Below are 26,993 nucleotides of genomic sequence, written 5' to 3'. Positions count from 1 at the left end.
AAGGCTGACAGAGCTCCAGAAGTGTTTGGATGATGCTCTGGGGCACAGGGTGTGACTCTTGGGGATGGTTCTGTGCAGGGCTGAGGGTTGGGCTCCATGATCCTTGTGGGTCCCTTCCCACTCAGCACATTCTGGCATTCTGTGATCCATCCTGAGTGCTGCTGTCAAAGCCCCCACAGCCTCCAGCCCCCCCTGCCTGAGCCCCCCCCTGCCCCGACCTGCTGCTGGCCCCACCTCTGGCTGCTTTGGGCAGGGGCTGCCTGGGATGTGCCAGTGCCTGGCACGGGGATGCTCAGGGAACGGGGGGATTTGGAGGACACCTCCCTGGGAAGGGGCTGAGCTCTCTGCAAACAACTGACTCTAGCCCTGAATGTAAATTTTAGGAAGCAGTGGAACCCTCTGACAAGGAGACTTTTATGTACTCTTTGGACAAGTCTCCCTTTCCAGGTACTTCTCTGTTCTTTATGCAGTGCCTTCCCAGATACTGTTCCTATCAACAGTTTGGGTGGTGAAACAAAGCTCAGAGGACCTTCTCAATTAGTATCAGCACATTTTGTATCTCTACTTCTTCCTCACTTTTTCTCTCTGACAGGTGTCAGCACCTTCCAAATTATTCAGCTTCACTCAGTTGTGGAGCAGAAGCTGTTACAGGGATCTCTGAAACCTCTCAGTCTCTCAGACTCTCCACCCAGGATGGAATCACTACATTTACGCACAAGAACAGGCCTGGACACAGCAGGATCTGCTCATCCCTGGGACTGCCTGGAGTTCCCATCTGGAGAGGTCCCCCACAATTCAGTCCAACAGTTACTTTGGAAAGTGACTCATTTATGCTCATTTTGGAGTTGGTTAATTGTGAAGGATCTTGACTGAACTCCATCACTTGGTTTCCAGTTGACAGACTGTCCCAGATCAGTCTCTCCTCTCGTCTGTGTGCACAATGAGCTGGGAGAGTCCCTGCACCACCCAGGGGACAAATGGCTTCAGTGCTCTGCTGGCACATCAACACAGCTTTGTTTCACTGCTTCAAACCCACCATCTCCTCTCCTCCCCCTGGCATTTTGAATCACCCTGTTTTTGGAGTCATCTGCTCTGCTCCTCTCTGTGTAAAAGCAAAATCAAAAGATGAAAGGAAAAACACCAGACTTTACTGCATATATTTTCCTCATGCTTCCTTCTGTGAACTGTGCATTTTGATTTAAAAGCATAACAACTAATTAATCAGAGATTTGGGGCTTGAATAGTGAGTTTACTCCACTGCAGGCACTCATGGGAACTTGTTTTCTCCAGGCTCCCTCCATAGTCAGTGGAGACAAGAGAAGACTCTGGAGGCTGAGTTCTCTGAATCTAAAACTGGCATGCAAAGGGAAGGTTACAAATCTCTTCCTGGCACACTTCTCTTGCCCTGCATTTAGGTTAGAACATCTGACAGCAATAGCAGTGAGCAGCTGCATGGAAACAAGAGCATTCTGGTGCAGACAGGTGTGAGGTGGGACTGTGAGGAACACTCTGTCATCCATAATAGATTCCAGTGATTATGAAGAGTACTAAAAAGACAAGATATACCTGGTTCCTATTCTGCCCTCCACTCTCCTTTCTTGAAGAACCAGCCAGCAAGAAGCTGTGGAAGAAAGCAGGGGATTGCAAAATACTTGATATGGCTTATTTTGAAATGAATGGATTCTCAGAGATTCCCAATGCAAAAGGCAAGTACTGAAAAGTAGAAACATACAGACTGGATGTGATTTCATGGTTTAGCATCTGTGCAGTAGAAGAGAGGCTTTTGGCAGGCAGGTGTGACAGATGTTTGCAACAGGTCTGAGTGAGCTTGGAATTTTCCAGGAATGGGGTGAAATAGCCAACAGTCCCCTTAAAATCCTCTCTTTTGGTGGAACAATTCTTTGTGAGTGTTTGGAAAAGGTAGAAAGAAGACAACAAAATCTCTGAGGACTCTTAAGTGAAATGTGAAACAGAAAACTCAGGGTGTGAGAATTGCTTGAAGGACAATCTCTGTGCTATGTCAGAAGACTGCAGGACAGAAAGGAGCAGAGAGGCAAGGACAGAACTTTTGTCCAGACTGTGAAATTATCACCCTTAGTTTTGCCATGTTCCTGTCTCAGCAGGATGGATTGAAATTCACCCTGGGCCCAGAAAATGAAACAGCAGTTACCGAGTTCATCCTAGAGGGTTTCCCAGGGCTTGATCAAAGACTGCAGCTGTTTCTCTCTCTGGTCCTTCTGCTCATGTACCTGACAACGGTGCTGGGGAATGCAACCATCATTTTCCTTGTGTGTGTGGATCATCACCTGCAAACCCCCATGTACTTTTTCATCAGCAACTTGGCCTTCCTGGAAATCTGGTTTACATCCTTCACAAGCATCAAATTGTTTGCAATCCTGAGTTCTGATCAGAAAACCATCTCACCGAGCAGCTGCTTTGCCCAGTCCTATTTCTACTTTGCCCTGGGATGCACAGAGTTCATCCTGCTTGTGGTCATGTCCTGTGACCGCTGTGTTGCCATCTGCCAACCCCTGCACTACGCTGCCCTCATGGAGCCTCAGCTCTGCCTCTGCCTGGTCGTTGCTGCCTGGGCCATCGGCTTCAGCCTCCAGAGCTACCGCCTGCTCTTCCTCCCTGAGCTGTCTTTCTGTGGCTCCAACAGGATCCCCCACTTTCTTTGTGACAACACCCCCTGGTTCAAACTGTCCTGCTCTGACACCAGCCTGCTTTGGAAAATAGACTCTGTTTTCTCATCGTGTGTCCTGATGGGTTCCTTGTGCTTCACTCTGGCATTTTACATGTGCATCCTTTTCTGTATTCTGCATCTTCCAGCAGCCTCTGAGAGGAAGAAAGCTTTTGCTACCTGTTCTTCCCATCTCATCACCTTATCCATTGCATATGGGAGCTGTATTGCTCTCTACATGTGTCCTTCAGAAGATGCTTCCTTGAAGACCAACAAAATTGTGACTTTGCTGAACACAGTCCTGTACCCATTCTTAAATCCATTCATATACAGCCTGAGGAACAGGGCTGTGACACTGGCACTGAACAAATTCCTTGCCAGGACAGTAATAAAGCTTTTCCCCTAATCAGGATGCATTTCTGGACAGAAATGCCAAGGACATGCTATCCTATGTCTAACAATGCCATGTATGTAACCACCATGCATGGATGCCTTGGGAGATTTAATCTCTTGTCAGACTGTGTCAGGCTCAGTGATAAGGAGCTCCTCTCCACACACAGACAGGGCACTAACAGTGGTAGGAGGAGTAACTCACTTAATCCTCTGCCCTGGCTGCTCCCAGACCCATCAATGGAGAGCCATAAGGTGTCTAAGAATCCATCTCCCAAAGAGAGAAGAGCACAGAGGAACTGTGCCGAGTGACAGTCCAAATTACAGGCTCCTGAGAAATGGACACCTTGTCCCAGCTCCTTCCAAGGCTGCCCTGGGAGAGTCGTCAGCCCTGTTGTCTCAGTTTGAAAGCTCTAAGTCAGTGAGAGCAGATCACCACTTGGATTAAGGGGATTGTTGCCTAGGAGTGTAGGATACATTCTGGAATGCAGGGGAAGAGCATTTTTGGATAGCCCGGGACTTGTGGGAAGTTGAGGGAAGGATCCCAATCCATGCAGTCTGTCCTGTCTTCTCATTAAACTTAATTTTTAACTTCTTTGGGTAGGAGTTAAACTATTCTGCAACTCCTGTGTGAGCAAATCTCTAATCTGCATGAGTGTGTGAGCCTGGGGGTGTGAGTGCAGCAGCTGGAGGAGGGTCAGGACATCAAACAGCCCGTATGTCAATATGTGAAACTGAACAACCAGAGGGACCGGAATTGAGGGTTTGTGTGTGTGTGTGTTTGTCTGTGTGTGTGTGTTTGTCTGTGTGTGTGTATGTGTGTCTGTGTGTGTGTCTCTGTGTGTGTGTGTGAGTCTGTCTGTGTGTGCGTGTCTGTGTGTCTGTGTGTGTGTCTGTGTGTGTGTGTGTGTGTGTGTCTGTGTGTGTCTGTGTGTGTGTGTGTGTGTGTCTGTGTGTCTGTCTGTGTGTGTGTGTGTGTGTGTGTCTGTGTCTGTGTGTCTGTGTGTGTGTGTGTCTGTGTGTGTGTGTGTCTGTGTGTGTGTGTGTGTGTGTGTCTGTGTGTCTGTGTGTCTGTGTGTGTGTGTCTGTGTGTGTGTGTGTGTGTGTGTCTGTGTCTGTGTGTCTGTGTGTGTCTGTGTGTCTGTGTGTCTGTGTGTGTGTGTGTCTCTGTGTGTGTGTGTGTGTGTGTCTGTGTGTCTGTGTGTGTCTGTGTGTCTGTGTGCGTCTGTGTGTCTGTGTGTCTCTCTGTGTGTCTGTGTGTCACTGGCAGGGTCTGTACCGGCACCTGGAATGGGACTGTGGCCCCAGGGGCTCATGTGTCCAAATGTCTGCCACTGGTGAGACTGGTATAAGCTGCTGAGCAGGTGGGTGACTGAGCACAGCTGCTGGAGGGATCCACCATGCACAGGTACACCTGTGCAATAGAGGAGTTCAGACTACATGAGAATAATTCTGTTAAAAGGGATCTACAATGATTGAACTGCCTGACCCCTTCAGTGTGGACCAAAATTACAGCATGTGATTAAGGGCACTCTCCAAATGTCTCTTAACCACTGACAGGTTTGGAGTATCCCCCACTTCTCTGGGAAGCCTGTTCCAGTGTTTGACTACACTCTCAGTAAAGAAATACTTCCTGTTGTTCAAACTAAACTTTCCCTGGTGCAGCTTTGAATCATTCCCACATGTTCTATCACTGGATACCGGGCAGAAGAGATCAGCACCTCTCTCTCCATGCTCCCTCCTCAGGAAGCTGTAGAGAGTCTCAGCCTCCTTTACTCAAAACTAGAGCAGCCCAGAGTCCTAAGATGCTTCTCACAGAACATGCCTTCCAGCCCTTTCAGCAGCTTTGTTGCCCTTCTCTGGCAGCATTCCAGGACCTTAACATCCTTCTTAAGTTGTGGGGCCCAGGACTACACACAGTACTCAAGGTGAGGCCACCCCAGCACTGAACACAGCAGGACAATCACCTCAGTGACCAGCTGGTTTTACTGTTTGATGCTCCCCAGGGTGCTGTTTGCCCTCCAGGCTGCCAGAGCACACTGCTGACTCACACTGACCCTGCTGCCCACCAGCACCCCCAGGTCCCTCTCTGTGGGGCTGTTTCCAGCCACACCTCCCCAGCTTACACGTGTGCCCAGCTTTACTCTTTCCTAAATACACAGTGCAGAGAGAGCAGAGTGTGTGCAGCTGCAGGGGTGCTAAAGGTGGGGACAGAGCTGAACTGGCAGGGAGAGGTGGGCTCATGCTGAACTGAAACAGGTTGATGTTTTTTGTAATTTGAAGCAGCAGAAGGATATTTGTGTGGAGATGCGGAGTGGCAAGGGCACTGTGGATGCTTAGGGAGCATCAGCAAAGCTCAGGAAGAACCTGAGTGAGTTGTGGGAAACACAGGAACTGACGGATACTCAGAAAATATGTTGGAAGACAGACACAGCAAGAACAGAGAGGTGCCAGTAAAGCTGAGGAATTCTTGGGTCTGAGTAAGGCCAAGAAGCAGAGGGGATAGATAAAGTGTGCAAGGGAACAGGTACGGCCCAGGCCTGAGCAGAGCTTGCTGACATCCTCAGGAACCTGCAGGTTTGCTGATGAATTTTCCTTTTCTAAAGGGTGGTTCAGTCAAGACAAACCTCTGGGAATAATTTATTATTAAGTCTTCAATTCTGCTGTGGTTAATTAGACAGATTTCAGAAGTGTATTCAAAGTGAGTGTATTACATTAACAAAATGCATGAAGAAAAATTTCTTTTTGTCCTGTTTAACTTTATTCCTGTTTATACACTGATAGCAGCAATTCCTAATTGATATTGTTCCAAAGCACCAGGGATTGTCTTCTTGTCTGCTTGTTCCCTCCATGGTCTCTTCTCAGTGATGGCATCTTCAAGAAGACAAACCTCTGGGAATAATTTGCTTTTAAATTTTCAAATATTTTGTGGTCAATTACAGAGATCTCAGAAATGCATTCAAAGTGAATATCTTATGGTAAAATAAAGAGAAAAGATGTATTTTTTGTGGCCTGTTTATTTTTTCCTGTTTATATATTAATGTCAGCAATCCCCAAATTACTTTGATCATGAGTACCAATTAATGCAGTCTAAATAAGTATGAAAATCAAGACCCTTTATGTCTTACAATTAATCAAATGTTATTCCTAATCCCCACCCCACCATTTCCCTCATCACACCCCTGGCACTCAAAGCAGCCTTGTGCAATCTGAGTTTCCTCCACTAAAGGCTGGACCTGCAGGTTTCAGCTCCTTGGCACCAACTCCCACCTGCTGTACTTGGAGAAAGAGCTGCAGGAGACACAGAGGGATGTTCATTTACTTCAGAAAAAAAAAAAAGAAAAACCAAAACAAAGGAAGGCACAAACAAACCAAAACCCACAAGCTGGATCGATGGGCCCTGGTCAGTTGGATGAGGTTCAACGAGGCCAAGTGCTGGGTCCTGCCCTGGGGTCACAACTACCCCAAATCCTTGGTCATGCCCTGTAACTGTTCCCCACATCCTGTCCTGTGTCCTTAATCCCTCCATTTCAAGGACCTTGTTGGAATAAGGGAGCTTTGTGCTCTGAGTATGGAGGGAGATCCAAGTGTCACTGGAGTAGGAACTCATCAGGTTTGTGCTCTTTAGGGGATGAGGAACTGGTGACACTCAGAGGCACAGAAAGTTTCCCTTCATTGCCCACAGTACAAATTAAAGAGGATACAATTTCTAAACTCCACAGCTCTTTGTGCAGCTTTCCTCAGCCACAGCAACCAGGATAAGCCACGTCCTTGCTGTGCTGGTCCCACAGCCCAGGGTGCTCCTGGCCTCCCTTGCTGCCAGGGCACACGGCTGCCTCCTGCCCAGCTCCTGCCCACCCACAGCTGCCTTACAGGGCTGCTCCCAGCCAGGCAGCTCCCAGCCTGTGCCATGGCCAGGGCAGTGCCCTGCAGGGGCACACACTGCCATGTGTCCCTCTGCCATTGCAGGAGGTTCCTGCCAAGACGGGCTCTCCTCCTCCCTGAAGCTTTCTCTGATCACAGAGGCCTGAGAGACCTTTCCAGTGAAGACTCAGGCAGAGAAGCCATGGAGTCCCTCAGCCCCACAGCAGTGTCTGCTGGAATTAAATCCCCCTCCCCATCCCACAGCAGCCCTGCATTTCCCTGTGTCTCGGTTTGAGGGGAAAAAACCAAAATGTTTTACCCACAAGCAGGGGAGGGGCCTCCTCCACGATAATCACACCACTCTTTAACAAATTTAAGAAAAGGAATTTTAATACAAGAAGGATAACTGCTATATATACATATATATATGTAAACAGACTAGTGCAACCCACTTCCCCAACACCACAAGAGAGGAAAAAAACCCAAAAAAACAAAACAACAAAACCCAGCAGGTTTTCCTCCGGGAGGAAAGGTTATACTTAAGTGTGAATGTCACAGCCTGGCTGGCTGCAGAGTGAGTTTCAGTCCCTCTCCAGCGAGACAGACGAGCAGTGAGCTTTCAGATGGACTCAGTCTCTTCCCCCTGTGTTCCCCATCTAAGAAGCAGAAAGGTACGAGCAACCAGCAGCAAATCCAAGGCAGGCAGCAGCAGCAGCGTGGCACGAAAAGTAGTCCGAGGTAGGCAGCACCAAGACAGCCAGGAAAACCCCAGCAGTAACCAGCAGGGCAGCCTGCCTCTTTCGAGCCCCCACTCCCCCGTTCCGCCGAGCCAAGACTGGGAAGAATATCCAAAAAAAAAAAACCAAAAGAGACAAGCCAGCCCTCACCCAAGTGATCAACAGATAACTGCTTCTTTTGTTAACCGCTGGCCTGGGCAGTTAAGTGGCAGGGGAGAGAATTTACATAATAATCCCAAACTACAACATAAAAACTGGAATGAAATATAAAGACATAATAAAAAGAAATTATAATAAACTTTTAAAAAATAAAAGTAATGGCATAGTTTTTCCTACTGGGATTTTGGGGTTATCCTCTTTTTATCCTCTTTCCTGCTACTGGAAGAAACTGGGAAAATTCCTATTTTTCCTTTTTTTTTCCCTCTTTTTTTCTTTCAAGTTTTGAATGCATGAGGGAAAAAAATAGAAGTATTTTTACCTCTATAAAAAGATGGTGCTGGGCGTTCTGGGACTGGCCCTAAACTGAAAGATGGTGCTGGGCGTTCTGGGACTGGCCCTAAACTGGGATTACCACCCAAAAACGTGAAGAAAAAGGAGGGGACAGGGTTGGGAATTGGTCATAAAATGGTCCAAGTGTCCCATGGATTTGGGATTCACATTTACTCCGTGGCTTTGCATCCCACAAAACTCTCCCCAGAGAGATTTTTGGAACAACTGGTCACCTCCATTCCCAGGAGAACCCCAAGGCTGTTCCAGGCAGGAACCTGCAGCCAGTGTGGGTTGGAGTGAGGGCAGGGCAGGGGTGGAGACGGGTGAACAACACACCCAGCACCCCCCAGGGGGGACTGTCCCAGGCCTGCTGGGATAAAAAGCAGCTTTGCTTCATTTCAGACCCATTTTGTGCCCTGATCCCTCTCCCTGAGTTTTTGGGGTCTGTGCAAAGGTTTCCTGTTCCTCTGGCAACGCTCTGCAGACCAAGGGCTGGGGGCACAGGGCACAGTGGGGTTGGTTATTTGGTGTATGGGGGGCACAGGGCACAGTGGGGTTGGTTATTTGGCATATGGGGGGCACAGGGCACAGTGGGGTTGGTTATTTGGCATATGGGGGGCACAGGGCACAGTGGGGTAATAGTTAATCAACAATTTAAAAATCAATAAGTCAATTAACAACAGCTTTAATAAGTGGAAAAAATAAATATTGATTTAATTAATAATTGCATAAAAATAAATTATTTAAAAAAATAAATAATAAACTTCAAATACATAAATATATAAATTATTAAAAGATTATTACAATATATTAAAAATTGAAATAAATAAATAAGAAACATAAACTATGCAATGAAAGTATAATCAAATAATTCTAATTAAAATATTATTTGAAATCATATTTTATACACAAAATATATAAAATATGCAAATAAATACATAAGATTATGCAATGAAAATATAATAAAAAATTTAAATAAACTGCTATTGAAAATAATATTAATATTCTAATAAAATTTTTATATTTTATTTAGTATAAAAATGATAGAATAATATAGATAATACATAATATATATTATATTCACATCATAGTATCGATATTAGTGCATGCCAGTGAAAGGGAGGAGGAAGAAGAGGAGGAAGAGGATGAGGAGGAGGAGGAGAAGAATTTGGGGGATGTACCTCCAGGAGCCCTTTCAGCCCCTTCCTCTCTCCCCCCACAGCCCCTTCACATCCCCCGGAGCAGCTTCACCCTCGGCAGTGGCTCTTTGTGGCTCCTGCGGCCGCGGTGACACAAGGACAGCGACTCAGAGCCTGGAGGGACACGAGCCCACCCCCTGCCAGGCTCTGCTCCTGCTCCAGAGGGGCCAAACCCCCCGTTATCCCGGATCCCAATGTCCCGGGGGCAGGGACAGGGCACTGACCACCATCTGTGCCAGTCCTGCTGTGCCCCGGAGGGGCCTCGGTGAGTGACGTCCCTCGGCCCCTCTGCCCCATCCCAGGGGGGCTCTGCTTGGGGGGACGGGTTTGGAGGGGCCAATGTCCCTGATGGGGCTGGATCCCTTCCCTGCAGGAAATCCTGGGGAAGAAAAGGACCTTGTGTGCCTTTTCCTCAGCTGCTGGTGGCCAAACCCCAATGCTTTGCCCTCCAGAGGGTTTGCTGCCCACCCCCAGCCTGGGGCACAGTGTTGGCACCAGCAGGTTTTGTTCTTCTCACCCCATTTCCTTGGGAAGGATGGAAAATACAGCCAGTGCCCACGGACACCGTGCAGGGCTTCGCCTGCTCAGCAGGGCTGGGGGGCCCTGCAGCCCCCTCTGGGATCACTCCAAACATCCCCAGGGCTTGGCTTGGGGGTCTCCCCATCCCCAGGACACCTCTGGGTGCAGCTCAGGGCAGGAGAGGGAGGGACTGAGCTCTGAGGTTCTGCAGCTTTGCTGGGACAAGGGAACAAAGAGGCACCTTGTGGCATTTCTGGGCTCCCAGAGAGCCTTGTGAGGTTTCCTCACTGTGCAGAGGGATGTGAAGGACCTGCAGCTGAGGCAGAGCATTGAAAGCAGAGCAGGGAGCACAGAGGAAGAGGAGCTGCTTCCTCCCTCGCTCCCAGTATGGTCCCATTGCAGGTCCTCACTGGTTCTGGGCTCTGCTGGGACCTGGAGGGGTTGGGACACTGGTCCTGGTGGGCATCGTGCTGTGGCTGCTGCAGGGACAAGGTGAGGCATCCAAAAGGGATAAACCCCCCTTGAGTCCATGGTAAAACTCCCCCAAATCCATGAGAGCCCAGCTCCAGGCAGGGACTGGAGCAGATTCCCCCTGAATTTCCAGCAGGGAGCAGCTCCTGGGCAGTGGCAATCCCTGAGGGGCAGGAGGGGAGAGCTGCCAGCAGGGGCTGATTGATGTGGGTTTGGGGGCTGAGCCACTGCAGGTCCCTCTCTCCACCCTGATGGTGCTTGCAAATACCCAGGGACTCCCTCTGTGTTGTCGCCAGGAGGAGTTTCCAGTGCTCCAAATTAAAATTTAAATATAAACCAGAGGGACACTCATGGTTGTGTGGGAATAAGGGCAGCTGGTGGTGGATCTTTGTCAAGAGGGAAGTTTCAGGTGGAATTCTGGGTTCCTGGATCCTTCCAAACCCCACTGGGGCTACTCTGGGAGTGGCTGCAGATGGAGAATTTCCTCTGGGAGTACCAGTTGCTGCTGATCCCATGGGATTTGGTGCAAGCACATTGGCCATTGCCCTGGATGCCAAACCTGCACCCAGAGCACAGCCAGAGCTCAGGGAAGGATTCCCATTCCCGGAGAGTGCTGCAGGAGCAGGGACCACCCTCCCCAGCAAACCTCCCCCAGGCAGAGCCCAAACTGCCTCGACCCCTCAAAGGAGGGGATATTCCCATGGGATTCATCCTGGCATGGCCTCAACCCCCACCAGCACCTGCATCCCACAAATCCATGGGCTGTGTCCCAGGGCTTTGGCACAACCAGGAAAAGCATTTCCCACCTCCTTAGATCTGGATCTACCTGTGCCTTCCTGCACTCAACCCCAGCCCAGCTCAACATTTTGCTCTCCAAGAGAAGATGGAATGTACAGGGCATTGAAGAGGGACCCATTGAGCCATTCCCAGGGTCTGGAACCTTCACTCTGGAGACCAATCCAGTGGTGCACAGACCTCCTGTAGCACAAGAGGAAATTCTGGAGGTGGGCAAAACAAGGATCACAGGCACCTCCACCCCACTCCCCACAGGGAATTCCCAAACCTGCTCCCCCAAAACTATCCCACACTGGGGATTCCTCTCCCCAGCTCCTCCCAGGTATTGATGGTGGTCAGGTGGGCTGGGTGGGAGAGGCAGGAGGCCTCATTCCTGTTCCATCCCATTCCTGCTCCATGACATAAAAGCACTTGCCCCCAAGGCCAATCCCACTCTCCAGGCAGCCAGGCAGGGCAGGACTGGGGCAGGATGGGCATTTCTTAGCTGGAATCAAGGACAGTGCACCCACCAGGTGGATTATTCCAGGGGGTTTGCCAGGAGGAGGCTCCGGGGTGGCTCCTCCACCCTCAGCACTCACCCAGCTGGGCAATGAGGGTGAGGAGCAGCCCCACAACGAGCAGGGTGACCCTGATGGGCACCTTTTTGTCCTTGATGCACCTGAGGCTGAAATCTGGGGACAAACTGTGTGGAAAAGGCACAAAGAGCACCCACACCATCCCCAGCCCCCTGTGGGCACCTTCAGCACCTCCCAACACAGCCCAAAGCACATGAGGGGCTCCAGGCTCAGTTTGAGGGGGACCCATTCCATTTTTGGGGCTGCACTCCCTTTGTGCCCCTCTCCACCATGGGATGGGCACCATCCCCCTGACCCACAGCCTGTAAATAATTTAAACCTTCTTAATCCTTCCCCACATCTGGCAAACAACTTTGACATTCTCAATCGTTCCCCCTCACAGCTCTCTGATCCAATTTTAGCTGCCCTCAAAACCCTAAACCACAACCCCAAAACAAGAACTGGTTCTTACTGGTCCCTTCCTCTGCCCTCCCCTGCACTGGCTCCATCGCAGCAGCTGAGTCTCACCTGTGCAAACTAAGCCAGTTCCTGCTCAGAGTGGGAGTTGGGGAGTGGAAAATGCCTGATTTGGGGCACTTTCCTGCCAGGAAAGTCAAGCACAATTATCCCTTTGCCAGGTTTGGGTGATTTCAGCCTTCAAAGAACCAGCACTCATTTTCTTTTCCCAGCTCAGCCTTGGCTCTGCCATCTCTGTGTGCCCTGGAAAGGTTTTGTCTCAAGGACTTGCACAGCTGTGAGGTGTTTTCAGTCTAGGCCCCCCAGGTCACCCCACAAGGTGCTTCAGCCCCACCTGAGTCCACCCCCTGTCTCCCCACCCTGTGCAGGGCAGCTCATGAAGCTCCCAGGGCAGGGGATGGTCCCTCTGGACCTGCCTCCCGAGGGGTTTCTACCCCCCCTGAGGGGCACAGAGGAGACAGGGGCACCCTCAGCTCCTCCTGCCACCCCTGGGGGGCACAGAGGGGACAGGGGCAGCCTCAGCTCCTCCTGCCACCCCGGGGGGGGCACAGAGGGGACAGGGGCACCCTCAGCTCCTCCTGCCACCCCTGGGGGGGGGCACAGAGGGGACAGGGGCACCCTCAGCTCCTCCTGCCATGAGCTGATCTCAGACAACACCCTGAGCTCTCAGGGCCTGCACAGCTCCTGCTCCATCCTGGGGCTGTCCCATGATGCTCTCATGGCCGAAATATAAAACCACAAAAAGCTGATAATCCCCCAAACTCTCCCCCCACAGGCATTTTTCTAAGCCTGTTTCTTTCCTCAAGGCTGTTTTTTGTTCACTGTTTCCTGTCCCACCCTGTGCTCAGCCCCATTATTGCTGTGACCTCCCACATCAGCACATTTTCCCACCTTCTTCATTGCTTTTCCTAAACTCTTTTCCTGCTTTCCCTGGCCATGCACTATCCCCAAGACAAAGTTAAAAATTAACAGGTTCAGCAAACCAAAACTGACCCCACGAGAACAGTTTGTAGAATATTTATAAGAACATAAACAGAGAAAGAGGACAAGAATCCACTGGCACAGAATGTGGATGCTGCTGGTGGGTCATTGGGAGCTGCAAAGACTTTCCACATTAATTAAAACTATGTATAAACCCTGATATCAACAAATTCCAATTATTACCAGTCCTTACCCAGCAGTTCCTCCACAGGTAAATATTCTCCAGGTAAAAACCATCTACCTGTGCCTGCAAAGTAGGAACCAAAAGGGTCATTCTTCCCACTCCAACACTTGATTTTGAATAAGGTTTAATTGATGCAGTGATTTTTACTGTTCTCAGCCCCAAATTCCTGCTGCCCCAGGCTGCACTTTAGGGCATTTGGGGGTGAAAACCAAGTGGGGGAGAAAGAGGAGGAGAAAACATCTAGTAGGGAACAGCAGAGAAACTTGTCAAGGAAAATACTCCCAAAGACTCTGAGTTTGGAGCAAATACAGGACTTTTGTGCCCCAAAGAGCATTTCAAAACTATTACAGCCCAACATAGGTATGGCCTTTTGTTTTGCTGCCCAGGGAAGGGAAATGAGTCCACAAGTGCATGTGGGAATTATTCAAAGGGGCTTTTCTCCAGTGACCAAAAGAGAGGGAATCCAAACAGTCAACAGGAATGTCCACTTTTTATCAGAAAACAACAGAGTAATTCAGCCCTTACCTGAGGTGTCCCTGCAAGGAGACACCTGGGGGGTCACTGGGACCCCAAGGTGGGACCCACAGGCTGGGCTGGGCTGGAGGGGGAGGCCCAGGGGAGATGGAGCAGGACAGGGAGGAGAAATCTGCCTATTATTTCTCATCTAGTACCACATCCTCCTTCCCCCTCACAAATTCTCTCTGGATATGGCACAGCAATCATGGGAAGAGAAAACTAAACTCAAATCCCAATTTGCTTCATCCTAGTCCAGCCCAGCCCCCACAGCCCCGATCTGGCCCACACACCCATCCCGGTCCATCCCACACCCCATCCCGGTCCATCCCACACCCCATCCCGGTCCATCCCAGACCGCGTCTGTGTTTCAGTCCCAGCATGGCTTGGGTTGGGAGGGACCATAAAGCCCACCCCGCCCCACCCGTGCCCCACCGGGGACACCTCCCACCAGCCCAGGGGGCTCCAAGCCCCGTCCCACCGGCCGGGGACACTCCCGGGGACGGGGCGGCCAAACCTGTCAGGCCGAGCTGAACCGGGACGGGCCAGCGGTGCTGCGGCCCCGGCTCTGAGCGAGGGGGAAGGAGGAGCCCTCGGGCAGCCGCTCCCTCCGCGGGCCTGGGGAGGGGACACGGGGGGCGAACACTTCGGGTCCCACTTGCGCGGGGGCCGCGGCCGAGCCGAGCCGAGTGTCCGCCCCCCGCCCGCACTTTGTACAGAACCCGCCTCCCTCTCCGAAACCCCCGCGGTTTGCGGGTAACAGCCCTGGCGATGTGCCCGGAGCCGCCGCTGGAGCATTCCCAGCCCTGGCGATGTGCCCGGAGCCGCCCCTTGAGCATTCCCACCCTGGCGATGTGCCCGGAGCCGCCCCTTGAGCATTCCCACCCTGGCGATGTGCCCGGAGCCGCCCCTTGAGCATTCCCACCCTGGCGATGTGTCCAGAGCCGCCCCTTGAGCATTCCCACTCTGGCGATGTGCCCGGGCTCCGGGAGCGCAGGGAATCGCTGCGATTCCGACCCGGCTGGAGCTCCGTGTGCCCCTGAGCTGGAGCTACTGTGCCCTGCGGAGGAGCCCGGGATGGGGCAGAGACCCCCCCGCAGCCCGGGAGGAGCCCAGGCCGGAACAGGGGATGCCCCAAGGAGGCCGAGCCCCCGCGGGAGCCCCTGCAGAGCCCCAGGAGCAAAGCCCTGGTGTCCAGGGCTGCCCCCCCCGGCCCAGCGGGGCGGGTTTAACCCCAAACTCTGCAGCCAAGCCTGTCCCGAGGCAGCGGCCTCTCCGTGACAGCGACACGGCCCGGAGCGGTGCCGGCAGGGACTGAGGGCAGGGGGGCACAGGGACCCTCCAGCGCCCCTCGCTGCCCACGGGGGGAGGTGACATCCAGGGCAGGAACCAGCCATGCCATGGCCCTCGGCTGCTCCCTGTCCCCGGGGCCATTCCCTGTCCCCGGGGCCAATCGCTGTCCCTGGCCATCCCATGTCTCTGGCCATTCCCTGTCCCTGGCCATTCCTTGTCTCTGGCCATTCCCTGTCCCTCAGCTCTGCAGGGCCGGGGGTGTCAGTGGGACTCGGGGGGTCCCTGCTCGACCCTGGCTCAGAACTGCAGCCCCGGCCGGGCCCGAGGGGCCCTGGGGGAGAACAACCCTGAGCCCCAGCTGGGCCAGAGCCACCCAGTTCCACCCAGTGGGGCCCAGGGCACTCCCAGCATGGGCCCAGTGGCTCCCGGTCACATCCAATGTGGCCCCACTCATCCCGATATGATCCCAGTCCCCTCCACCATGATCTCAGGTGCCCTCAGCATGGTCTCACCTGCCCTCAGAATGCTCCCAGTCACTCCCAGTATGATGCCAGTATGACCCCAGCCACCCTCAATGTGGTCCCAGTTGTTCCCAGTACGATCTCTGTTACCCCAGTTCTGGTCCCGGTGTATCCCGGTGCCCCAGTCTATCCCACTCCACCCGAGTCCATCCCAGCCTGTCCCGCTCCGTCCCGGTCCCTTCCCGGCACCGCCGCCCTTTCCCGATCCCGCCCCCGAACCAGCGGGTTTAAGGCCGAGTTTCACCGCAGAGCGCGGGAGTTCAGCCCAGCCCGGCCCGGGGGTCCCGGAATTCGTGGCCGTGGAGGGTCCCGGGGTGTCCCGGGGGGATCCAGAGGGGTCCCAGGAGGAGTCCTAAAGGGGATCCAGGTGAATTCCCGGGAATTCCGCCGTCCCCACCCCCCCCGCGCTCCCTCGGACACTTTCGCTTTCCCGTCTCACAACCTGCGCCGCCGGGATCTGCCCAGAGACCGATGACGTCACAGGCGCATCGGGTTGCCATTGGCGATCGAGAAACAGCGGAGCCAATCGTGCGGCCGGAGGCGGCTCTGTGGGCGGGGCCTGGTCCGGGTCCGGGCCGGGCGGGGCCGCAGCGGAGCAGCGCGTGGCCCCAGCGATGGGTCTGGGGGCGCTCCTGGGGCTGCTGGGGCTCCTGGGGGCCCCGGGGGAGGCGACGGAGGGTAAGTGGGACCCTCGGAGTGGGGAGCTCCTGAACTGCCATTCCCGGGCACTGGGACCCCCCTAAACCCCCATTCCCGGGCACTGGGACACCTCCCCCCCCCCCCCCCCCCCGCAGCCCCTCCCGCGGCACCACGACCCCTCTAAACCCCCTTATCCGCACTGGGACCCTTGAACGTCCATTCCTGGGCACGGGAAACCTCCTGAACCGCAATTCCTGGACAGGGGGATCCCCTTGAACCTTCTTTCCCGCGAAGGGAACCTCCCCCAAACCCTATTCCCAGAAGGGAGGCCCCCTGATACCCCATTTCTGCCCACGGGAAACCCCTTGAGCCCCCATTCCTGGGCACTGGGACCACCCTGCACCCCCTTAACTCGCAGTGGGACCCCTTGGATCTCCATTCCTGGGCATTGGGACACCCTGAACCACCTTATTCCTCACTGGGACCACCTGAACCCCCATTTCCGAACCCGGGGAACCCCCTGCACCCCATCCCCGGCTCTAGGACCCCCCAGAACCCCTTTACTCTGAACAAATACCCCCCTGCAATCCCTTTTCCAGCCATCCTGCCTCTCCCAGCCCCCTGATCCTCCCTTTTCCTTGACCCTGGGACCCCCTGAATCCCTATTCCTGCCCTTCCCAGCCCTCAGATCTTACTTTCCTCAACACTGGGGACCCCTGGACTGCCCTTTCCTGGGCACAGGGACACCCTGGATCCCCTGTCTCTCCTTTTCCAGTCCCATCCCTGCCTTTTCCTTGAAGCTTGAACCCTTCCTGACTCTCTTGGCTCTCTCTCCCAGTTCCACTTCCTTGACCCGTGGACCTCCCAAACCCGCCAATCTCAGAATCCTTCCAGTTCTCCACTCTCTGCTCTTCCTGCAGGGGGTCTCAGGCACTGGAACCTCCTTGGCCACAATTTCTGGGCACGGGGACCCCCCTTCACCCCCATTCCTGGGCATGAGGACTCTCTGCAACCCCCTCATCTGGCACCAGGACCCCCCTATACCCGGTTATCCTGTACCAATATCCCCTTGCACCTCCTTTCCTGGCCATCCCACCTCTCCTGGACCCTCCTTTTCCTTGATCCTAAGCCCCCCTGACCCCCACTCCAGCCTTTCCCAGCCTGAGGTCCCTCCTTTCATCTGCACCAAGCATCTCCAGGACTCCCATTCCCAGCCATCCCAGGTCTTCCTTTCTTGTGACCTCTGTTTTCTCGACATTGGAGAGCCCTGGACCCCCATTTTCCTGGGCACAGAGACCCCTGGACCTCTCATTTCACCCCTCCCAGTCCTTGCACCCCCCATTCCTTTACCCTTGGATCCCCTTGGATCCTCCCTTGTTCAGCACCAGGACCCTCCCGAACTCCCCTTATCCTGCACCAGTATCACCCTGTGCCCCCTTTTCCAGCCATCCCACGTCTTCCATCCCCCCTTTTCCTTGACCCTGGGACCCTCTGAACCCCCATTCCTGCCTTTCCCAGTCCTCAGACCCCACTTTCCTCTAACCGGGGGATCCCTGGACTGCCCTTTCCGGAGCACAGGGACCCCTGAACCTCCATCACACATCTCCCAGTGGCCTCACTCCCCTTTCCTTGGCATTGGGACTCCCCTGAACCCCCTTTCCTGGGCATGGGGACCCCCCTGCACCTCTTATTCAGCACCCAGACCCCACTGAACCCCTTTGTTTGGGACTGGGACCCCCTGCACAGCCTTATTGGGCACTGGAACCCCCTGTAGCCCCATTCCTGGGCACGGGTACCCTCCTACAACCCCCTATGTGGCAGCAAGACCCCCCTGAGCTTCCAGTCCCATACATTAGAACTCTCCTGCACTCCCTTATCCTGCACCAATACCCCCCTGCACCCCCTTTCTTGGCCATTCTGGGTCTCCTCACCCTGTGATTCCATTTCCCTGACCCTGAGGGCCCCTGGATCCCCTTTTCCTGGACACAGGTACCTCTTGGACTCCAAATCTCACCTTTCCCAATCTCTGTACCCTCCTTTTCCTTGATTCTGGGACTCCCCTGAGCCCCCAGTCCTGTGCAGTGGGACCCCCTTGCACCCCCTACCCTGGCACCGACACTCCCTGCACCAACTTCCCTGGGATCCCCAAAGCCCCTTCCTGCCTCTCCCAGTTCCCCCTTTCCTATACCCGTGACCCCCCAGACACCCAAATCTCTGTGTCCCCCCCAGTTCTCCACTCTCTGTGGTACCTGAATGTGGCAGTGTTGGAGCCCAGCCCGGGGATCCCCCAGTACATGATCATGGGGTTCCTGGATGGGATCCCGTTTGTGCGCTACGACAGCGAGCGGGGCCGGATGGAGCCGCAGACGCCGTGGATGGAGAAGGGACCTGAGCCGGGATATTGGGATAGACAGACTGAGATCAACAAGCGGAACCAGCACGTGGCTGCTGCCAACCTGGAGACACAGCGGGGTCGGTACAACCAGAGCGGGGGTGAGTGGGGGCAGCTGGGAATGAGGAGAATCTGTGTGGCTGGGCTGGGATCTGTGGGGCTGAGGTGCATCTGTGGGGCTGGGATGGGATCTGTGGGATGGGATCTGTGCGGCTATGGAGGTTCTGTGGGACGGGACTGGGCTAGGATCTGTGGGGCTGGGGGGCATCTGTGGGGCTGGGGGGCATCTGTGGGGCGTGATGTGTCTGTGGGACTGAGATGGGATCTGTGGAGCTGGGGCGCATCTGTGGGGCTGTGTTGCAATCCATGGGGCTGTGGGAGATCTCTGGGCTGGAGGGGGAATCTTGAGGACTGGAGCTGATCTGTGGGGCTGTGATGGGATCTGGGAGCCTGGGGGGCATCTCTATGGCTCTCAGTGGATCTGTGGGGCTGGGATGCACTAGTGGGGCTGGGATGGGATCTGTGGGGCTATGGGGGATCTGTGGGACTGGCATGGGATTTGTGGGGCTGGTGAAGATGTGTGGGGCTGGGATCCAATCCGTGGTGCTACGAGAGATCTGTGGGCTGAAAGGGGATCTTTAGAGCTGGGGAGGATCTGTGGGGCTGGGAGGGATCTTTGGGGCTCGGCTGGGATCTTTGGGACTGGGAGGGATCTGTGGGGCTGGGATGGGATCTGGGAGCCTGGGGGACATCTCTATGGCTCTCAGTGGATCTGTGGGGCTGGGATCCAATCTGTGGTGCTACGAGTGATCTGTGTGCTGGAAGGGGATCTTTAGAGCTGGGGAGGATCTGTGGGGCTGGAAGGGATCTTTGGGGCTCGGCTGGGATCTTTGGGACTGGGAGGGATCTGTGGGGCTGGGACATATTTCTGGGGCTGGATTGCCATCCATGGAGCTATGACAGATCTCTGGGCTGGAAGGGGAATCTCTGGGTCTGGGGGAGATCTGTGCGGCTGGGATGTGGATCTGTGGGGCTGGGATGGGATCTGTGGGGCTGGGGTGCATTTCTGGGGCTGGGATAGGATTTGTGGGACTGGGATATGGCTCTGTGGGACTGGGATGGGCTCTGTGGGGCTGGGAGCAATCTGTGGGTCTGGGGTGGGACCTGAAGGGCTGGGGGGCATCTGTAGGGCTGGGGGCGATCTGTGGGGCTAGGTGGGAATCCATGGGGCTGGGATGAGGCTCTGTGGGTCTCCATCACACTCTGGATGGGGCTCTGTGGGACTGGGACACAATTCCAGGGGTCTCTGTGGGTCCGTTTCTCCCCAGGTGTTCACACGCGGCAGCAGGTTTCGGGCTGTGATGTCCTGTCCGACGGGACCGTCCGTGGATCCTTCCGGATTGGCTACGACGGGCGGGATTTCATCTCCTTCGAGCTGGGATCCAAGAGCTTCGTGGCAGCCGACGGCGCTGCCCAGGTCACCAAGAGGAGATGGGAAACTGAAGGGATCGAGGTGGAGAGGCGAACAAATTACCTGGAGCACAGCTGTCCAGAATGGCTCCGGAAATACGTTGGATACGGGCGGGAGGCGCTGGAGCGCAAAGGTGGGGATGGAATTCCCATCGAAATGTGGGATGAGGGAACGGAGGACTTGGGAATGCTGTAATTTGCATGGCAATTCCATGGATGGATCTCAGCCCCATCTCATTGCCATGGAAATTCCATGGGCAGATCGCATCACCACCCCATCCTCATGGGAATTCCATGGTTGGATGTCACCATTATCCCATTCCAGAGCCCCCTGATGTCCATGTCTCTGGCAAAGAGGAACACGGGATTCTGACGTTGTCCTGCCACGCGTACGGATTCTACCCTGGGGTCATCGGGATCAGCTGGATGAAGGGGGATGAAATCCGGGATCAGGAGACAGAGTGGGGCGGGATCGTTCCCAACAGCGACGGCACCTTCCACAGCTGGGCCAGGATCGAGGCGCTGCCGGGGGAGTGGGAGCAGTACCAGTGCCGGGTGGAGCACGCCGGGATGCCGGAGCCCGGGATCTTCGCCTGGGGTGAGACTGGGAATGCGGAATGTGGGAACTGGGCATTTGGGAACAGGGAATTTGGGAATGTGGAGCAGTAAGAGGGGGGTTCCCCTTCCCCTCCTGACACTTCCACCCTTCCCAGAGCCAGAATCCATCTGGAATTCCACCCCAGTGGTGGTCGCCCTGTCCGTCATCGCTGCCATCATCATCATCAGCCTCATTGGATTTGGTGTCTGGAAGCTGCAGTCTGGTAACTCACGGGATGAGGGTGGGGAACAGACACGAATCTACCCAGTGGCATTCCAGGGATCCTGTGCCATGGATGCTGATCCTGCTTTATTTCCATAGGAAGGAGGAAGAGGAATGGATACAACACAAAATGCCTATGAGTGAGTCCCAGCAGTGTGTCTGCATCCAGATCCAGATCCTCTCCATGTGGATCCCAGGATGGATCCAGGCGTGTGATCCAGGCCAGAATCACATGAATCTTTTTTTTTCCACAGAAGCAAATGCTCCCCTGCAGGTATGGAGTGTGATCCTGGTGGGATTTCAGAGGGGAATCAGAGCATAGTGGATGGAGCAGGATTGGGATGGGATTCCAGATCAGGGCAGGATTCCAGAGTGAGATCAGAAGGAATTCTGGAGTGGGATCAGGGCTGGATTATGGAGCAGGATCAGGCTGGCTGGATGGAGCGGGATAGAGGTGGGATTCCACAGTGGGATTGTGTGGGATGGATGGAGCAAGATGATGATGGATTCCAGAGGAGCTCCTGCTCTCTGTGGGCTCCACAGGTGGATCTATCCCATGGAATGGGGACAGGGACATGGTGACTCTGTCCCCCACTCATCGCAGCAGGAATCACCACCTGAGCAATCCAGCCCCATCCCTCTTTCTGAGGAAGGCCAGGAGCTGCTGGCAGAGCTCATCGTGCCGCTCTCACCCACCCTGGCACCACTGCACCTTTTCCTGATGGATCTGAAGTAGAGAAAAGCCAGAACCTAGGGGATTTTACTAAAAGCACCCAACTTTCCGGGGAGTTTCCAAGAGATACGGTCTAATTTATGGACGACATCTAACCCTCAGTGAAGTCATAATTAAAGGCCCATGTAGCAAACAGGTTAATCCCAAGAAAAAAGCCAGAGCACCATGTTTGGCAAGACCCACTGCAAGAATCTGCAAGAATCAGCAAAATTAGACCGAGTTGAAAAGTTCATGAGGATGAAGAGCAAAAATACGACCACCACCAGATGAAGTAACAGGATCTCCCCTCATAATATTCCTCAAAATGGACAGCTCTGCCCCAACTCCGCCTGCTATGAATATTATAACTAGATATTGCAATATTATAATCGTGCATGAATATGTAGGTAAAAATATTGTAATCCCTCACTAGAAATGTATAAATACTGTAGCTTCTCACTGTAGATTTTGGAGCTCTTTTGTCCGATACTAATCGGAGAGTTACCCCAACGTTGTCTTAATAAATACCTTGCTGTTTATTGACTGAAACTTTGTCTCCAAACAGTTTGTTCTGCCTTTTTGGGCATCATATTTTGGCGACTCTGGTGGGACGGTCCGGCTCCATCGGTGCTGAAACCCGAGGGGCTGGGGACGCTGCAGGGGGCCCCACGACCGAGTGTGCTGTCGGACAGTCCCCCCCGACCCCTGGTGTCATACACTGGTGAACAAGGACCTCTCGAAGGATCAAAAGGTATTTATAACTATATTTGAATGAAGGAATAAAGGTGCACCATCAAACTAAATCGAACAGGACGGGGAGGACGCTCTCAGGCCTGGGGTTGGAGTCCCCAGAACCTGAGTCCTAAAAGGGGTTAGAGTCCCCGATTTTAAGTTTTTTTGGGGGGTTGGAGTCCCCTCAAGGACAAGGGTTAGAGTCCCAGTAAACTTATTACTATATGTGATGTTGCTATGTATGTTGAGTGTGGCACTGATTACTGTGTTGTTTTAGCTGTTTGAACCATATGTGATGTTGCTATATATGTTGAGTGTGGCACTGATTATTGTGTTGATTTAGCTGTTTGAACTATATGTGATGTTGGTATGTATGTTGAGTGTGGCACTGATTACTGTGTTGTTTTAGCTGTTTGAACTATATGTGATGTTGCTATATATGTTGAGTGTGGCACTGATTATTGTGTTGATTTAGCTGTTTGAATATTATGTATAGTGTGGTGCTAATAGTTGTGTTGTTTTAGCTTTTTGAACTACCGAAAAAAAAAATCTGCTGTTAACTAATTCCTGTAAGCTATTAGATTTCGATAGTCCTGTATGGGAAAAGGCACTGAAAAGCTGACTGTAGAAGGACTTTGTTCCTCTGAGCCTCTGATAAAGATTTGTCCTATCTGTGACTGCTCCCTGTTTATGATCGCTAGATGTAATTTCTGCAGTGGCTTGATCTTTGAAGAAAGTCATTTACCAGGAGTGTCATATATAAGATGTGACCAATGTTTCTCAGACCAAGCTCTGCACACGGTTAAGTGGGTGGAATATTTCTGTGAAAGAACTCGAGGTTTAGTGTTTATTCAAATACTTCCAGACTTGTAATTTAGGGACGAGCTGCACATTGCCGAGAGACCACCTGAAAATCCTGCGGTCTACAGCGACATCTTGTGGCCTCTCCTGGTAACATCATTATTTTGATCCAATATTAAGGGGGGCTCAGGGGGGAGTACGAACGAGTATGAAAGTGTGTGAAAGAGATGCAGTCTGATTGCGAAGTGAGTGCGGAGTTCCGATCTGCGTTTCCGTCTCTCCGAGAGGAAGCCGGCCAGAGACGAACGAAAACAATTGACAATCTAGTGGGAAAGTGAAGTTATATAAATATTGACAATGGGCAGTCAACTGAGCAGGGAAAGTAAAGAAATGAATTTGAAAACCCCCCTTGGGTGCATTCTGAAACACTGGAAAGAGCTGGGAGGGGTCTCAGGCGAAAACAAGTAAAAAGAAGTTGTTAAAATACTGTCAAGACTGGTGGCCGTTGTATACCTTAGACGAGGGAGAGAAGTGGCCCCCTGAGGGTAGCTTGAATTATAATACAATGCTGCAGCTCCTTCTGTTCCTCCGTAGACTAGAAAAGTGGGATGAGGTTATATACTGCCACATGTTCTTCACGTTGAGAGACAAACCAGAATGGCAGAAAGATTGTGGGATAAATATCCCACCCCATGACCCTTTCGTGTTAGCACTGGAAAAGGATCAGAAGAAATCTAGAGAAAAAAAATGCTGTTGTGATGCCTGCAGTATTGGAAAACAATGTCTCAAATATAGAAAGAGACAAGATAGCGATGGTGAAAAGGAAAGCCTGATGGACATAAAAGACTTGATACAGAGATTTCAAATATTTGAGGCTGCCACAAAAACAAAGACAATAAAAGGTGCTCCTGTAACAAGGATGGTAGAAAAGCAGGATAGCGAGGAGGGCACTTCAAGCGACACAGCACAGGAAGAAGATAGAACAGAAACTGCTAATGCTGTAGAAATTGGGACATTGCCAAAAATCCCAAAAACAAGGAGACCAAAAGACAAAACAGACACTGAAAGCAGCAGTGACAGTGACGAATTAGAAGGCACTAGCCATTCATATCAAACCAGATCAACAAAGCGAAAAGGCAGTAAAGGGAAATCAGGAAAGAAAACAGATAATCACTTAGTTGCGCCTCTTAGGCAAGTAATAAATCTTAAAGGAGAACAAGGAAGAATAAAGGTCCCCTTTTCATCAGGAGAGCTGGATAGATGGAAGGAGGCTGTGAAGAGTTTCAGGGAAGAACCAGAAAGCATAGCTCGGAGATTTGAGCTAATAGCTAGAAACCAAGACATTGATTGGGAGGACACGGACATGTTGTTAAATGAACTTACTCCCACCGAAAAGGAGTTGGTGCTAAATGCGGCTAGGATGCATGCAAGATCCATACAGGGAGATTTAAGAGACATTTTCCCTAGGGAAAACCCGAGATGGGATGTGAACCAACCAGAAGACTATGCAATGTTGAAACAATATTGAGAAATCATTGCAGAGGGTTTAAGGAATGCAATTCCTAAGGCAATAAATTGGGCAGCCCTATATCAAATCAGACAGGAGACAGGGGAATCGCCTACAGGCTATCTAGATTTAGAAAGGCAATGAGACAATATACTCCCTTGGATTCCGCTTCGGAAATAGGTATAGCACAACTGGTAGGGCTATTTATAGGACAAAGTAATCCAGACATAAGAAGAAAACTGCAAAAATTAGGTCACCCAGACGATAAAAATTGGAAAAATTGATGACGGAAGCCTGGAGAGTGTATAACAATAGAGAAGAAAAGAAACCAGCAAGGAAACCACCGCATCTGGTATCTATGACCCAGGAATTCCCTGAGACATATGGTCAATACCCTGCAGGGCCCGGGGGCAGGGTCCCCAGACCTAATGTAGGGGGAAGGGGTCGTGGTAGCTTCATGCGAGGAAGGGGAGGTGCACAAGTACCGCAAAGAATAGGACCAAATCAGTGTTCCCACTGCCTGCAAATAGGTCACTTCAAGCGGGACTGTCCCCTTCTGGCAGTAAAGAGTGAGAATTCTGCCACCACTATGGCATATCAAAGTAACCAATGAGGAGGACCGGTGGGTTGTTCCCTGGCGGACCCACTGGTTAAAATAACGCTAGGGGTGGGTAACCAAGAACTGGATTTTTTAATTGACACTGGAGCAACGTTTTTGGTTTTAAATAAAAAATTGGTACCAAAAAGTGACGAATCTGTAAGGGTCATAGCTGCAACAGGCCAACCAGAAAAGGCATTCTTCCTAAAACCTCTAAAGTATAAAACTGGGAAACAGATGGGAATACACCAATTCTTGTATTTACCTAACTTCCCTAAGCCTTTATTAGGGAGAGATTTGTTGGAGAACCTGGGAGCAGTTATTAAATTTAGTAAAGGGGAACTGGAATTTTTAGTTGATGAGGACAGATGGATAGCTGCTCTTAGCTTAGCTATGAGCAGTGTTGAGCCAGAGCGAAACAATGAAAATAACAAGCGAATCATGAACGAAGTGTATCCCTTAACCTGGGCAACAGACACACCTGGGAGGTCAAAACAGGCAATACCCGTAAAGATCGAATTAATATAAGGGGCAAAGCCAGTAAACAAAAAACAATATCCACTAAGGCTGGCAGACAGAGAGGGAGTAACACCCATAATAAAGAAATTTTTAGAATTAGGATTGTTAATAGAATGTGAATCCGAATTTAATACACCTATCCTGCCAGTAAAGAAACCAAATGGAACATATAGATTGGTACAGGATCTGAGAGCTGTAAATGAAATCACAAGCACTATACATCCGGTAGTGGCCAATCCATATACCCTTTTAACCAAATTGAAAGATAACTTAATCTGGTTTACAGTGTTGGATTTAAAAGATGCATTCTTTTGCCTTCCCTTAGCGTCAGAAAGTCAGAAAATCTTTGCTTTTGAGTGGGAATCTATTGAGGGAAGAAAAACTCAATTAACTTGGACGGTGTTGCCCCAGGGTTACAAGAATAGTCCCACAATTTTTGAGAATCAACTGGCTAAGGAGCTGGAGCAATGGGAGCGGCCGCCAGGAGATGGCGTTCTTCTACAATACGTCGATGATCTGATCCTAGGAAACGAGAAAGAAGATTGGATGGACAATTTCACTTTTAAATTTCTTGGGCTTAAGTGGATACCGAGTCTCCCAACAAAAAGCACAGCTAGTACAGAAACAAGTTGTGTACTTGGGATATGAAATCTCAAAGGGACAAAGATCTCTAGGAACAGCAAGGAAAGAAGCTATATGCCAGATGCCTAAGCCAGAAACACCTAGAGACTTACGAGCCTTTTTAGGAATGACGGGATGGTGCCGGCTGTGGATATACCAGTATGGGATACTAGCAAAGCCACAATATGACTTACTCAAAGACACCACAAAGGCTGTCGAGTGGACTCCTGAGGCTGAGGCAGCATTCAAAAGATTGAAACAAGAACTCATGAGAGCCCCGGCCCTGGGTTTGCCAGATGTGACAAAGCCTTTTTGGCTGTATTCTCATGAACACCAGGGAATGGCCCTGGGGGTGCTAGCCCAACAGCTGGGACCATATAAAAGAGCTGTGGCATATTCTCAAAGCAACTGGATGAGGTGAGCAAAGGATGACCTACCTGTCTAAGGGCAGTGGCTGCTGTAATTTTGAACATTGAAGAAGCCAGGAAGCTCACCTTGGGACAAAAGATGAC

At 52.0% G+C, this 26,993-nt stretch overlaps 4 protein-coding genes across 8 annotated transcripts in view; 3 read left to right on the top strand and 1 right to left on the bottom strand.

Annotated features, from left to right (window-relative positions):
- LOC139673810 (zinc finger protein 850-like) overlaps positions 1–26,993 on the top strand; it is a 1,066,517-nt gene that overhangs the window by 122,830 nt on the left and 916,694 nt on the right. The gene's annotated exons all lie outside the window — the stretch shown is intronic.
- On the top strand, positions 513–3,601 carry LOC139673867 (olfactory receptor 6F1-like). The gene has a single exon (XM_071559796.1). The coding sequence runs from the start codon at positions 2,106–2,108 to the stop codon at positions 3,087–3,089; it is 984 nt and encodes a 327-aa protein (XP_071415897.1). The 5' UTR covers positions 513–2,105; the 3' UTR covers positions 3,090–3,601.
- On the bottom strand, positions 10,720–12,210 carry LOC139674321 (C-type lectin domain family 2 member B-like). Its single transcript, XM_071560522.1, is given in 6 exon segments — positions 10,720–10,911; positions 11,247–11,350; positions 11,439–11,533; positions 11,536–11,631; positions 11,726–11,818; positions 12,174–12,210. Coding segments are annotated over 6 exon segments (579 nt in total). The 3' UTR covers positions 10,720–10,757.
- LOC139673865 (class I histocompatibility antigen, F10 alpha chain-like) lies at positions 16,243–22,246 on the top strand. Of its 5 annotated transcripts, none has more exons than XM_071559795.1 (8): positions 16,243–16,348; positions 18,539–18,802; positions 20,030–20,305; positions 20,497–20,769; positions 20,885–20,992; positions 21,091–21,131; positions 21,246–21,265; positions 21,599–22,246. In XM_071559795.1, exons 1-6 carry the CDS (start codon positions 16,285–16,287, stop codon positions 21,129–21,131), a joined length of 1,026 nt encoding a protein of 341 aa, XP_071415896.1. In that variant the 5' UTR covers positions 16,243–16,284; the 3' UTR covers positions 21,246–21,265; positions 21,599–22,246. The 5 variants fall into 5 exon arrangements, 4 of the variants coding, with proteins under 4 accessions (XP_071415896.1, XP_071415895.1, XP_071415894.1 ...); XM_071559794.1 differs by having other exon boundaries at positions 21,596–22,246; XM_071559793.1 differs by having other exon boundaries at positions 21,535–22,246.

Source organism: Pithys albifrons, chromosome 7 (assembly GCF_047495875.1).
Source record: "Pithys albifrons albifrons isolate INPA30051 chromosome 7, PitAlb_v1, whole genome shotgun sequence".
Lineage (NCBI taxonomy): Eukaryota > Metazoa > Chordata > Aves > Passeriformes > Thamnophilidae > Pithys > Pithys albifrons.
This window is presented reverse-complemented; position numbering and strand designations above follow the sequence as displayed.